Raw genomic sequence first — 14285 nt, 5'->3', positions numbered from 1 at the left:
TGAAGAATGACAGTAAACTGTCTTAAATCTTGAGGTTGGAAAATTAAGTTGTCATTCCAAGAGGTTGGAAAATCTCTCTGGAATACACCCCTTGAATTTATTTATTTATTATTTAGAGATACTGCACGGTAACAGGCTCTTCTCAGGGTTCAAAGAATATTTATTATGTATGCAGTATACAACCCTGAAATACGTCTTCTCCACAGACAGTCACAAAGCAAGAACCATGGAACCAACCCGCCCACAGAAAAACATCAAACACCCCTTCCCCCTCCCCCAGTGCGCAAATGGCAACATAAAAAAAGATTGAAAACATAGAATGTAAACACAAAAGGCATATTTCAGTTCAGTTCTGGCCCAGTGATCCTGCACCACGCAGTTACACCCATGTGACCTATTAACCGGTACATCATTTGGAATATGGGAGAAAACCAGAGCACCCATTAGGAAATTCACAGTCACAAGAGGAGCATACAAACTCTTTGCAGGCAGCAGAAGAATTGAACCTGCGTCACTGGCGCTGTAATAGTGTTATGCTAACAGCTATACTGCTCCTGAATAAATGGAATAAATATTGAATTCTCCAACTTCAGATTAACTGCTCTCTCATCATTTTCTCTAAATTGGTTTATTAATGTCATATGTACCCAAGCACAGTGGAAAAAACTTACAGATCAATTCATTTCAACAACACATTGAGGTAGTACAAGGTCAAATGATAACAAGTGCAGAATAAAGTGTCACAGTTACAGTAAAGTGCCATTTGGGAAGATAAGGTGGAAGGTCATAATGAGTTAGATTGTGAGGTCAGTAGTCCACTTTACACTATGGAACCATTCAATACTCTTGTAACAGCAGAATAGAAGTCGTTCTTGAACTTCCAGGCTCTTGTATCTACTGTCCAAAAGGAAAGAGAAAGAATGTTCAATGTGGATGGGGTCCTTGGGTATGTTGGTGATTAATCGACGACACCTGGACGTGGCATGTTTATGTCCCTTTATCAAAGGTACATTTTTTGTCAGAGAAATGTACATCCTGAAATTCTTTTTCTTCGCAACCATCCACAAAATCAGAGGAGTGCCCCAAAGAATGAATGACAGTTAAATGTTAGAACCCCAAAGCCCCCCCAGCTTCCCCCTCCCACGAGTAAGCAGCAGCAAAGCACCAATCCCCCTCCCCCCCCCCCCACCAGCAAAAAAAGCATCGGCTCCCTCCACCCAGCACTCAAACAAGCAGCAAAGCATCAATAAAGACACAGACTTGCAGTACCCCAAAGACTGCTGGTTCACCCAGTTGATCGATATACCACAGGCTCTCTCTCTCCCTAATAAGGGGAAAAAAGGTGTCTCCGTTTCACAACGAGAGGGGAGACATACCAGACAACTCGCTGATTTACGATGTTAAAAGTCCCCATTGTGTTGCTTTTTCCGAGCTCTGTGCCCAAAGAACTCGGGTCTCTGGGCACACAGCCGGAGATCTTCCATCTCCCACAACACACCAATTTCCTGCAGAGGCACCGACCTCCAGAGCCACAAAATCCCAGGCCTCCGAAGGTGAGCTAATCTTCTAGCATCGTCCTCGGTATAACGAATAACGGCCAGTCGTGAGACCCCGAGAGTGGGTCCTATTCCTGCAAAGAACCAAAGTCAGCATGTAACTCCAGACCAAGGTCTTCAAAAGAACCCTGAAAGGGAAAAATAGAGATATTAAAGATAGAAACAGAGTTGTTTCCAAAGATGCAAGCGAAGGAGTCACAGTTAGGTGCATCATCCTAAGCTCCATCCCATTTCTTCAAAATGCCTGACTAATAGTCATTATTGGTGCCCCTTATCTGCTGTCTTAAACTCTCTCCAAATAGGCTTTTGTCTTGCATCTTTCCCTTCTCAGCTGTGCTTTGAAAACTGTAAACCTTCCACTATTCCAGCCGTTCTGAGGAAGGGACACTGACCAAAAACGCTGACTGGTTTCAATTTCCAGATGCTACTTGACTGGCTGAGTACTTCTAGTACTTCCTGTTTTTGTCTTGAGTTCCAGCAACTACTGTTCTTTATGTTCAACATATTATATTGCTGACTGAAATGTTATTTATGGAACTTTTCTTTCAACTCTGCTGCCTTCCTGTATCTGATTTTGAGCACTGTTCATCCATCAACTGACCTATATTAGCACTCATCTTGGCACCATCTCAGTTACAGATTTCTCATTCTTGTTTTAATGTTCCCTATGGCTTCACCCCTTCCTGCCTTTTTAATCTTCTATAGCTCGTCAAGCAAATTGTATCTTCCAGGTTTTAATTCCAGCAGATCAAAGCATCGATGACTAAGGCCCCTGATCTTCAGCCTCCGTACACCTTACCACACTTCCCTCTCAAGCGCTCCTCAGAACATACCTTCAAAATTCAAAGCAGATTTATAATCAAAGTACAGCACGTCACCAAGAGATTCATTTTCTTGCAGGCATTCACAGTAAATGCAAAGCAACATAATACAAAGACAAACGACCAATATGCAAAAGATGACAAATTGTGCAAATACTAAAAGAAAGACAATTAATAATAAATAAATAATATTGAAAACATGAGTTGTAGAGTCCTTGAAAGTGGGTCCTTAGATTGTGGAATCAGTTCATGGTGAGTGAAGTTACCCTCTCTGGTTTGGGAGCCTGATTCAAGATTCAAAAACTTTATTGTCATTCTAACCGTACATCAGCTCTGCAGGGCAGAATGAGACAGAGTTTCCCAGGGGCAAGTGCAATCATAACATAACAAACGCAACAATAAATAGTAAACACAACAATAAATACCGTAGTAAAACACAACAGCCACGTGTCGGTTAAAATCGAGTTATAAGTGTCCAGTGCAAGTTAAGAGTGTCCAAAGCAGTCAGGTAGAGCAGCTATTTAGCAGTCTGACTGCCTGTGGGAGGAAGCTGTTTAGTAGCCTTGTGGTTTTTGTTCTGATGCTCCTGTAACGTTTGCCTGATGGCAGAAGAAGAAACAGTTTATGGAGAGGGTGTGAGGGGTCTTTAATGATGTACCGTGTCTTCTGGAGACATCGACTCAGAAAGAGTTCTTGGACAGAAGGTAGGGAGACCCCAATAACCTTCTCTGATGGTTAAAGTGTAATTATTTCCAGAACCTGGTGCTGTGGCACCTAAGGTTCCTGTACCACCTCCCTGTGGCAACAATGAGAAGTGAGCGTAGTCTGCTTTCCAGTGACAGTGCTCCTTGTAAATGTTCTCAGTGGTGGGAAAGATTTTACTTATAATGGACTGATACCTCTTTTATTGTTAGCAGAGTCTTATCCCTAATCTTGTCCAGTGCCTTCGTACACTTGGGTTTGATTGGTGCTGAAGCTCCTAAATGGATAGCTAATCAGTCAAATCAATTTTTAATTTATTTTTGGAAATGGGCATTGTAGGCATTGCCCTGCTTTACAAGTTCTCTCTAATTGCCTTTGCTTTTGAAATCATAAGTTGGTGGTGGGTTTATCTTGCATTACCATGAGTACAGTTGGCATTCTCAGAATATTATTGAATGTTGAAAGGCCTAATTAGATTAGATATAAACTTGATGTTTCCTATGGAGTCTAAGACCAGAGGGCACAGCCTTAGAATAGAGAGATGTCCATTTAGAAAAGAGATGGGGCATTTCTTTAGCTTGAGAATGGCGAATCTGTGAAATTCATTGCCACAGGCAGCTGAAGAGGCCAAGTAATTGGGTATATTTAAGGCAAAGGTTAGTCACAGCTTGAAGGGTTACGGGGGGAAAGCAGAAGATTGGGGCTGAGAGGGAATATGGATCAGCCATGATGAAATGGTGAAGCAGACTCAATAGATCAAATGCCCTAATTTGACTCCTATAATCTTATGGTCTTTCAGAAATGTTAATTCTGTCTAGTCCCATTGACAATACCCCTTCCATCCATGTACTTACCCAAACGTCTCTTAAATCTTGCATTGAATCCACTTCTGCTGACAGCTCATTCCATACTCACGCCATCCCCTGTGCGAAGTTCCTCCTTAAATATTTGATTTATCATTTGTAACTTATGACTCCCAGTCTTAGTCTCACCCAACCTCAGTGGAAAACACCTGCTTGCATTTACCTTATCAATACTCCTCAAAATTTTGTGTACCTCTATCAAATCTTCCCTCATTCTCCTACGCTCCTGGGAATAAAGTCCTAACCTATTTCACCTATCACTATAACTCTGGTCCTGGCAATATCCTTGTAAATTTTCTCTGTACTCTTCCAGCCTTATTGACATGTTCTCTTCTCACTGCTGCCATCAGGAAGAAGCCACAAGAGCCTCAGGGTTCACCATCAGGTTCAGGAACAATCATTATCCCTCAACCATCAGGCTCTTGAATTGAACCATTGGGGATAACTTCACTTGCCCCATCACTGAACTGTTCCCACAGCCTATGGACTCACTTTCGAGGACTCTTCATGTCATGTTCTCAATATTTATTGTTTATATATGTATTATTGTTATTTCTCTTTGTTTTCTTTCTTACTTTCTTTCGGCATTTCCAAAGTTTGTTGCCTTTTGCTCATTGTTTGTCCACCCTGTTGGGTGCAGTCTTGCATTGATTCTATTATGGTTGTTGGATTTACTGAGTATGCACACATGAGAATGAATATCAGGGTTGTATACAGTGACATAAATATACTTTGATAATAAATTTACTTTGAACTTTGAGTTAAGTTACAGTGACCTAGTTACAATTCAAGTTACTGCGACTTAAAGGAACTTGGAGGTGGTGTTTTTATGCTCCTGCGTTACTGTCACATGTTTGAATGGAATAATTGAAGAATACAACTGTGCATGGAATATCACCTCCTGCACCCAGTCCTCATTCCACAGTTAAACTTGTGAGACATCTGTTTCAGCGTTGAGCCATAATTTAAATTAACATACACTATGTAGTTAGTTACTAAGCCTGGCGGAACAGTTTCTGCTGACAGGAGAAGAGACAAAGGCAGGCTGCTGGCTACTTAAAACCATTCACCAGGCAGATGTGGCTTGTCCACTGTGGTTGGCAGCTTATCTAGGAGAAGGAAAACTGATCTCAAACCTCAGCTGCCTTGCCCTTATACCCTCTCATGAGGAAGACTTCAAGAGTAAAACCTGAGGGGAAAAATCTGGAGCTGGAGTCCTGAAGGTAGTACTGCATTGAGTTTACTGCTCACAGGCAACTCCTGTGATGCCACTGATGGCAAACTGTATTGTCTCTGCCGTTCCTTTGGGTTCATCAGATGCATGAAGAGGGAGAGCCTGCTGCATAGGCAACAGCTTGCTCTCCACGTCGTACTGCCCTGGCTTGTGTAACTAGACAGCTAGGATGTAACAATCATAGTCGACCCTGACCGACAGAGGCCTTATTCACTAGTATGTAATGGTCGAATGAAATAAATATGATACTTGTCACAAATTTTCATTACATACATGGGGTAAATGTTTTGGTAATTTAGTTAATTGAGCTTATTTTTGCCTTACAGACGTATTGGCAAGCCAAGAGCACACAGGCGAAATAACAACTGTTACCATTGATCAACGTGAGTACTTGTGACAGGGTCATCTTTCTGTGTACCTGTTTGTTGTGATTCTTAGCTGATATTTCTTCCTGTCATTCCACCAACAAATGGTCATGTTTTACATTGATTTTGTATTGACATTCAACTTCAGTTAACTGTGTTGAATGAGACCTTCAGTTTTATAACATCGAACAGTACAGCACAGGAACAGGCCCTTCAGCCCACAATGTTGTACTGAACCAAAAATTAATAGTCAATAGGCCAACTAAGTTAATCTATTCTGCCTACACAATCTCCATATTCTATTTTCCTCACATTTATGTGCTTATCTAAATTATCTTAAATGTCCCTAATGTATCACCACCCCTGGCAGAACATTCCATGCACGCAACACTCTTGTGTTTTTAAAAAAAAAATCTTGCCCCTCATATTTCCTTTTAAATTAAGCTCTCTCACCTTATACACATGCTCTCTGTGAATTTTGCAATGAAACAGTTACTTTTTTAGATCACCATTTTAATTGCATTGTGTTTTTTAATGACAAGATTTTTTGGGGGCGGGACCTACCTTTTGCATTTCTACACTTTTCAGAGTTGAGCCCACTGAGAACGCTGGCCAAGAGTGAGTAGTTTTAAGTTGTGTGTGATTGTGGAGATCTCTTTAAATGTCTTTAATGTTAATAGAAGCCTAGACTTAGATTATCCATCAGCCGTGTGTCTGAACACCAGTTACAATGACTGTAGTGTGAGGAGGGTCAGCTTCAGAGACAGCATTTGCAAGCTTGTAACTTGACACTGAGAATGTACAGCTGTGAGCAGGACCTCCAAGGCCTCCCTAAGCTACTCTTGTGTGGTATGGGAATGCTCCTCACGGGTCAATTCCATGTTGAAGAGCAGCTGTTAAATCATCACATCAAACAGCAGCATCAGATTGCATTTCCTTGGTTGTAGAGTGCCACAGAGCTTTTGTCTGTCAGACAGAGACAAAGCAACAGGCTGAGGGCACCAGACATAGTCACGCTACAGCAGCTGAATACCTAAAGGTGTCCAGTAACTTCCTTCCAAGGACACCCAAGCGACAGCCCGTGATGAAATGAGGTGAGCATAAAGATAAAAAGTAAAGATTAGCTTTATTTGTCATGTACATCAAAAGGAGCAATACCTCAAAAAAAGCAGCATCCATCATTAAGTACCCCCATCACCCAGATAATGCCCTGTTCTCATTGTTACCATCAGGAAGAAGGTACAGAAGCCTGAAGGCACACACTCAACGATTCAGGAACAGCATCTTCCCCTCTACCATCAGATTTCTGAATGGACGCTGAACCCATGAACGCTACCTCACTACTTTTATTTTTATTTATGCTGCAAAAACAACAAACTTCACAACATATGCTATAGAACATAGAATAGTACAGTACAGTACAGGCTCTTCGGCCCACAATTTTGTGCCGACCCTTAACCCTGTTTCCCATATACCCCCCCCCCCAACTTAAATTTCTCCATATACCTGTCTAGTAGTCTCTTAAATTTCACTAGTGTATCTGCCTCCACTACTGACTCAGGCAGTGCATTCCACGCACCAACCACTCTCTGAGTAAAAAAACCTTCCTCTAATATCCCACTTGAACTTCCCACCCCTTACATTAAAGCCATGTCCTCTTGTATTGAGCAGTGGTGCCCTGGGGAAGAGGTGCTGGCTGTCCACTCTATTCCTCTTAATATCTTATATACCTCTATCATGTCTCCTCTCATCGTCCTCCTCTCCAAAGAGTAAAGCCCTAGCTCCCTTAATCTCTGATCATAATGCATACTCTCTAAACCAGGCAGCATCCTGGTACATCTCCTCTGTACCATTTCCAGTGCTTCCACATTGTTCCTATGGTGAGGCGACCAGAACTGGACGCAGTACTCCTAATGTGACCTAACCAGAGTTTTATAGAGGTGCATCGTTACCTCGCGACTCTTAAACTCTATCCCTCGACTTATGAAAGCTAACACCCCATAAGCTTTCTTAACTACCCTATCTACCTGTGAGGCAACTTTCAGGGATCTGTGGACATGTACCCCCAGATCCCTCTGCTCCTCCACACTACCAAGTATACTGCCATTTACTTTGTACTCTGCCTTGTAGAGTTTGTCCTTTCAAAGTGTACCACCTCCCACTTCTCCTGGTTGAACTCCATCTGCCACTTCTCAGTCCACTGCTGCATCCTATCAATGTCTCTCTGCAATCTTTGACAATCCTCCACACTATCTACAACACCACCAACCTTTGTGTCAGCTGCAAACTTGCCAACCCACCCTTCTACCCCTGCATCCAGGTCCGAAAAGTAGAGGTCCCAGAACCGATCCTTGTGGGACACCACTAATCACAACCCTCCAATCCGAATGTACTCCCTCCACCACAACCCTCTGCTTTTCGCAGGCAAGCCAATTCTGAATTCACCTGGCCAAACTTCCCTGGATACCATGCCTTCTGACTTTCTGAATAAGCCTACCATGCTGGTGATATTAAACCTGATTCTGATACTGAAACCTGCAGTGAAACGTATGGTTTGTGTCAATGAGCAGTTCAGTCCAAGGATTTGCTGGGGGCAACCACGTGTGTCGCCATGCCTACAACTCTCTAACCTGTACTTCTTTGGAATGTAGAAGGAAGTCCACATGGTCACAGGGAAAATGTACAGATTCCTAACAGCAGCAGGAATTGAACCCTGCTGCCGCTGTAAAGCGTTACGTTAACTGCTGTGCCAGAGATCAATGCAAGCGTCACAGTGGAGAGCCATTTGTCAGAATCTGCAGACTAGCATGCTAAGAGCCATTGTGGTAATGTGGAGGTACTCTACCAGACCGCAAGACAGAAGTTGATGGTGTGAGATATTTGTTGGTCTTTCATTGGTAGTCAGAAGCTCACTGACAGCAACTCAGAAGCTTGTAACTAGAAAGACGTATGATTTAATGGACAAACACAAACAATTGTGAAATAGTGGATAGAGTGCCATAGTATAAAGATCCATTGCTTCATGTGAAAATTCTGTTTCTGAAAGAGTATTGATAATGTCTTGTGCATACGGTTATTGTATGAGGAGCATTTGATGGCTCTGTAGTTTAGAAGAAATGGCAGGGGTGGAAACTCATTGAAACTAATAGAATATTGTAAAGCCTAGACAGAGTGGACACTTGCCCATACATCTTTAAACTTTTCACCTCTCACTTTAAATGCAAGCCCTCTAATATCTGACATTTCTTGCCATTTCTACTCTGGAGGTTTTGGGTGGGGAAGAAAATACTGATTGTCTGTATGACCTAAGCCTCATAATTTTATAAACTTACAGCAGGTGTCTGCTCAGCTTCTGTGCTTCAGAACAAACAGCTATCTGTGCAAAACTGGGATTGAAGAGTTGAGAAACCTTGCCAAACATTGAACCTTGTCCACACTGCACTTGGATTACTGCAAGCAGGCCTGTTCATGTTGTGCAGACACTGGTGTGGGTAATTGATACTTGTGCGGTTATCGATCATGGAGCTGAACACTGAGTGCCTTTTGAAATGAGGAAGCTGAAAGATAATCTGATAGAGAGGGACCTTTGATGTTAAGCAGGCATCTGACAGTGCTGATACAGAGCAAATGCTTTCACTTGGGGAAAAAGAGCAAAACTAGAAAAAATTGATGAAAGAAATTGGAAAGCAAATTTAGGAAAAGACACTTCACTCCAAGACAGTGCAGAGTTTGTGGAACTTCCACAGAGTTGTTGAGGGAATTGTGTAAATGCCTTTAAAGGATTATTGGGCAGGTACAGGAACAACAAGCATTGAAGTCGATGCCCAGTGTCCAAAGGCCAGGAAATTAGTGTGTGTGTGTGTGAGAGGGAGGAACAGGGCTTGTTTATCTGATGTTGTTTTGTTGCTTGTATTGTGGTTTCTGCCAAGCATTGTGGGCATGCTGGGTTGGTACCAGAATGTGCCCCCTGTCGTGGTTTCTCGTGCCCCACAAATGACCAAGAGACGCAGAAGATTCTTCAAGAAGGGTTAAACTTTAATTTGCAAATCAAAGCTGAGACAGTCATTGAGCTAGTCGCTGATTGCCCCTTGATCCTTGGACCCAGCAATTTTTATAGCAATCTCCTGGTCCAGTTGCATTAGTATATGTAATCGATCTATAGTTGCATATTACACGTACCACACGTACATCATGTCCCTATTGTTTCTACCCATTGACTTAATCATGTTCTAATCTACATCTCTTTAGCTGCCTCTCATTAACATACCATTGTCTTCTACATTTTTAGGATACATGCATAGCAAATAGCAAGTTTCAAAACTGACTTCATAGTTTTGGTAAATTTATACTTTTATACTCCAATAATCACAGACTTTTGCAAGAAACACAAGGTTGTTATAGTAGGTGATTTTGACTTTCCACATATTTTCTGGGATTCCTGTAAAAGGGCTAGATGGCATAGAGTTTGTCAAATGTGTTTAGGGAAATTTTCTTAATTAGTACCTGGAAGTCCCAATCAGAGACTGTGCAATCCACCATTAAGAATCAGATAGGGGAGATGACAGACGTTAATGTAGGGGAACACTGATTCTAGTGACCACAATGCCATTAGTTTCAAAGTAAATATGCAAAAAGATTGGTCTGGCTTGCGGGTTGAGATTCTAAATTGGAGCAAGGCCAATTTTGATGGTAAAATGATCTGGCAAGTGTGGTTTGGGACAGGCTGTTTTCTGGCAAAGATGTATTTAGTAAGTGAGAGGTCTTCAAAAATGAAATTTTGAGAATACAAAGCTCGTATGTGCCTGTCAGAATAAACGGTCATGGTAACAGGTGTAAGGAATCTTGGTTTTCAAGAGATATTGAGGCAGTGATTAAGAAAAAGGTGTATGGCAGATATAGGCAGATAGGAACAAATGAGGTGCTTATAGAGTATATGAAATGCAAGAGAGCACTTCAGAAATCAGGACAGTTAAAAGAAGGCAAGAGGATGCCATAGCAGATAAAATGAAGAAGAATCCTAAGGGATACTACACATGTTAAGAACAAAATGATTGCAAGGGACAAAATTGGTCCTCTGGAAGATCAGAATGGTTATCCATCCAAAACAGAAGGGGAGATCTTAAATGAATTTTTTTCTTTCTGTATTTACTCAGGAGATGGACACAGAGTCCATATAAGTAAGAGAAAACAGCATCAACTTCACAGATTACAGGGGAGGAGGTGTTTCTGTTGAGGCAAATTACAGTAGGTAAATCCCGATGGCCTGACCAGGAGTTCCCTCGGATCCTGCGGAGTCAAGTGTAGAAGTTGCCAGGCCCCAGCAGAGACACTTAAGTCATCCTTAGTGACAGGTGAGGTACCAGAGGTTTGGAGGATAGCCAATGCTGTTCCGCTGTTCAAGTGAGGCTCTCCATGTTCTTGAAGATGTTGCACTTGTCATTGTGTGTAGTCAGCTGAAATGCCAGTGCTGCATGGTGACTCTCCAGCACAGTTGTGTCGTTATAAAGAAGAGCCAGCTCACTGCCTGCGTTGCATAAGAATGAGTTTGTCCTGCCAGGATGATCAACATTGTGGATAATGGCTGCAATAAGAGCCGCCACCTCATCAGTACGGTCCAGACTTTGCTTAATTCTTTCCTTATTAAGGAAATAAGCAGTTGCATGTAACACGTCTGGACCGTACTGATGAGGTGGTGGTGAAGAATCTTCTGCGTCTCTTGGTCATTTGTGGGGCACGAGAAACCACGACACCCCCAGCCCATCCCTAGGTTGTGTTGATTGTTAACACAAACAACACATTTCACTATATGCTTCACTCTCTATACAGAATGAGAATCAGGTTTAATATCACTGGCATAGGTTGGGAAATTTGTTGACTTTGTGGCAGCAGTACAATGCAATACATGATAAGAGAGGAAAAAATGAATTGCAGTAAGTGTATATGTGTGTGTGTGTGTGTCTATATATATATATATATAAAATAGTTAAATAAGTAGTGCAAAAATAGCAATGAAAAAGTAGTGAGGTAGCATTCATGGGTTCATTGTCCATTCAGAAATCAAATGGCAAAGGGGAAGAAGGTGTTACTGAATCATTGAGTGTGTGCCTTCGGGCTTCTATACCTCCTCCTGGGTGGTAGCAATGAGATCAAGGCTTTACCTGGGTGACAGGGATCCTTAATGATGGACGCCACCTTTTTGAGGCATCGATCCTTGAAGATGTCCTGGATTCTTCGGAGGCTAGTGTCTATGATGGATGTGACTAAGTTTACAGTTCTCTGCAGCTTACTTAGATCCTATGCAGTTACCTTCCCACCACCCATATCAGACAGTGATGATGACACAGGATTGATAAATCTGAATCTGAAATCTAAGCAGGTATATTAAGGATCTTGCTGACAGATTCAGTTGATTGGTGCAGGTTTGATTGAACCAAAATCCCTAATATGTTCTTGGCATAGATGGACCATTTCTTTGAAATGTAGTTGAAATACATGGATGCATTTTAAGAGAAAGTTAAGTGTGCTGAAAGAAAAAGAAGTAGAGGAATGTACTGCAAACTGAGGTGACATAGGGTACATGCAAGCTTGAGTAAAGAATGCGATTGAACTATGAAAACTATTGACTATTGAATGCTCTGTAAAGTCTATACACAGCACATCCTAGAGCAGAGGTTCCCAGCCCGGGTCCACAGACCTGTCAGTTAATGGTAGGGGTCCATGGCATATAAAAGGGTTGGGAAACCCTGTCCAAGAGTGTTGCTCATATCTACTGATCAGAGTGCTTTACTGTGAAAAGTTCAGAGAGAGGCTTTGTCTAAACCATCTAATGATCTTGTTTATTATATATTCATGTATGGAACATGCGTTTTACTGACAAGACCTGCATTTTTAACCCATCTTAACTGGTCTTAAGAACATAGAACTTTACAGCGCAGTATAGGCTCTTTGGCCCATGATGTTGTACAGACCTTCAAGCCTACTATAAAATCAATCTAACCCTTGCCTCTTACATTGCTCTCCATTTTTCTTTCATCCGTGTGCCCTTAATGCCCCTAATCTGTCTGCATTTACCACCATCCTGGCTGTGTGTTCCACTCTGGTTTTTTTTAAAGTCTTGCTCTGACATTCCCTTATACTTTCCTCCAATTAATGTGTAGAACAGATGCAGTCCTCTTGCTCATGCCCCACAGTGTTTATGGGGGTAGAGATCCAGGAACAAAGAAGAACCAGCTGTGTAATTTCATGTCAGGATGATATATAACTTCTGTGTCAGGATGTTTAAATGGTGATGTTTCCATGACTTGCTACTCCCATTGTCATTGATGATAGAGATCACAGGTTTATCAGATGCTGTCACAATATACAAGGCAGGTAACCAGCGCATTTTGTAACTGATGCTTACTGATGCATTGAAGGCTTTGGGTAGTCAATGGGTTGTCAACCAAAGGGCCTCTTTGTCCTTGGTGGTATTTAGTTTCTTGTGTGTTGCTAGTTGTACCTTCAACTAGGCATGTAGAGCTTTTGACTTGTGCTGTATTGGGAAAACAGATTTGGGAAGTCAGGAAATGATTCATCTGCTGCAGGATACCCAGTTTGTGACCTTTTCTTGTGGTCATATAGTCTATATACAATACTGTGCAATAGTCTTGCACCCATATATGAAACTAGGCTTTTGCACAGTACTGTAGTAATTTTACGTATTGCACTGTACTGTCACAAAAAAATATTTTATGACATATTTTATTGATGAACATGATTCTGATACAGGTCTCCATTGTGGGAAAAGAGCTGGCAAAGGGGAATCATAGTTGGGAAAGGGGGAAGGGTGGGTGGAGCGGGAAGTACCACAGAGACATTCTTCAATGATCAATAAACCAATTGTTTGGATTCAGATGACATTACCTGGTATCTCAGGGCTGGGTGTATCTACACCCATGCCACCCTCAGCCCTTGGCACTCCTTCTCTGCAACCTGTCCCGCACTCCTCCCATGGCGCACCACCCTCGCCATTCCCAACATCCTTCGCTCCTGCCAGATTTGCAAACTTGCTTTCTGCTCCACATTGACAAGTACAGTACTTTACAAAAGTGTTAGGCATCCTATCTCTATATATTTATTTATATATATATATATATATATATATATATATATATATATATATATATACACACACACACACACGCGCGCGCGCCAAAGACCTTTGTACAGTATTATGTGACAGGCCCAGTTGAGGTTTTAGTTTTGTGGCTTGAAAATTACTTGCTACTTATTGACTGATGCTTGACTGTTATCTCAGTCTTGTTGCATGCAGGTTAAACAGCTTGAATTTTCTGAGGAACTTTGAATGGAATTGTTGTTTGGCCATCAGCAACTATCCCCACCTCTGGCTTTGTGATGGAAAGCAGCTGAAAATGTTCGGGCCTTACACACTGTCCTGAGGGACTTGTGTGTTTCTGTATTTTTATTTAGCGACACAGCATGATGATAGGTCCTTCCAGGTCCCTAGCCCACACCACCCAATTATACCCATGTAACTGATTACCCTAATCACCTGTATGCCTTAGGAATGTAGGTTGTCTGGCTTTGTAGCTTTTTATTAGTTCTATTGTATTTCATTGTATCTACTGTGAATGCCCACAAGAAAATGAATCTCAGGGTAGTGTATGGTGACATACATGTACTTTGATAATAAATTGATTTATTTATTTAGAAATACAGTGCTGAACAGGCCTTTCCAGCCCAAC

At 41.8% G+C, this 14285-nt stretch overlaps 1 protein-coding gene across 4 annotated transcripts in view; it reads left to right on the top strand.

Annotated features, from left to right (window-relative positions):
- The window catches only part of gabpa (GA binding protein transcription factor subunit alpha), an 83581-nt gene that overhangs the window by 46127 nt on the left and 23169 nt on the right, over positions 1 to 14285 (top strand). For all 4 annotated transcript variants that reach the window (XM_073044846.1, XM_073044842.1, XM_073044845.1 and 1 more), the window contains one exon: positions 5503 to 5559. In XM_073044846.1, the coding sequence (XP_072900947.1) occupies positions 5503 to 5559 (57 nt within the window). The remainder of the gene's footprint in view (positions 1 to 5502; positions 5560 to 14285) is intronic.

Source organism: Hemitrygon akajei, chromosome 5 (genome assembly GCF_048418815.1).
Source record: "Hemitrygon akajei chromosome 5, sHemAka1.3, whole genome shotgun sequence".
Classification (NCBI taxonomy): domain Eukaryota; kingdom Metazoa; phylum Chordata; class Chondrichthyes; order Myliobatiformes; family Dasyatidae; genus Hemitrygon; species Hemitrygon akajei.
Note: the sequence above shows the minus strand (reverse complement) of the source record. Positions and strands in the feature narration are given on the sequence as shown.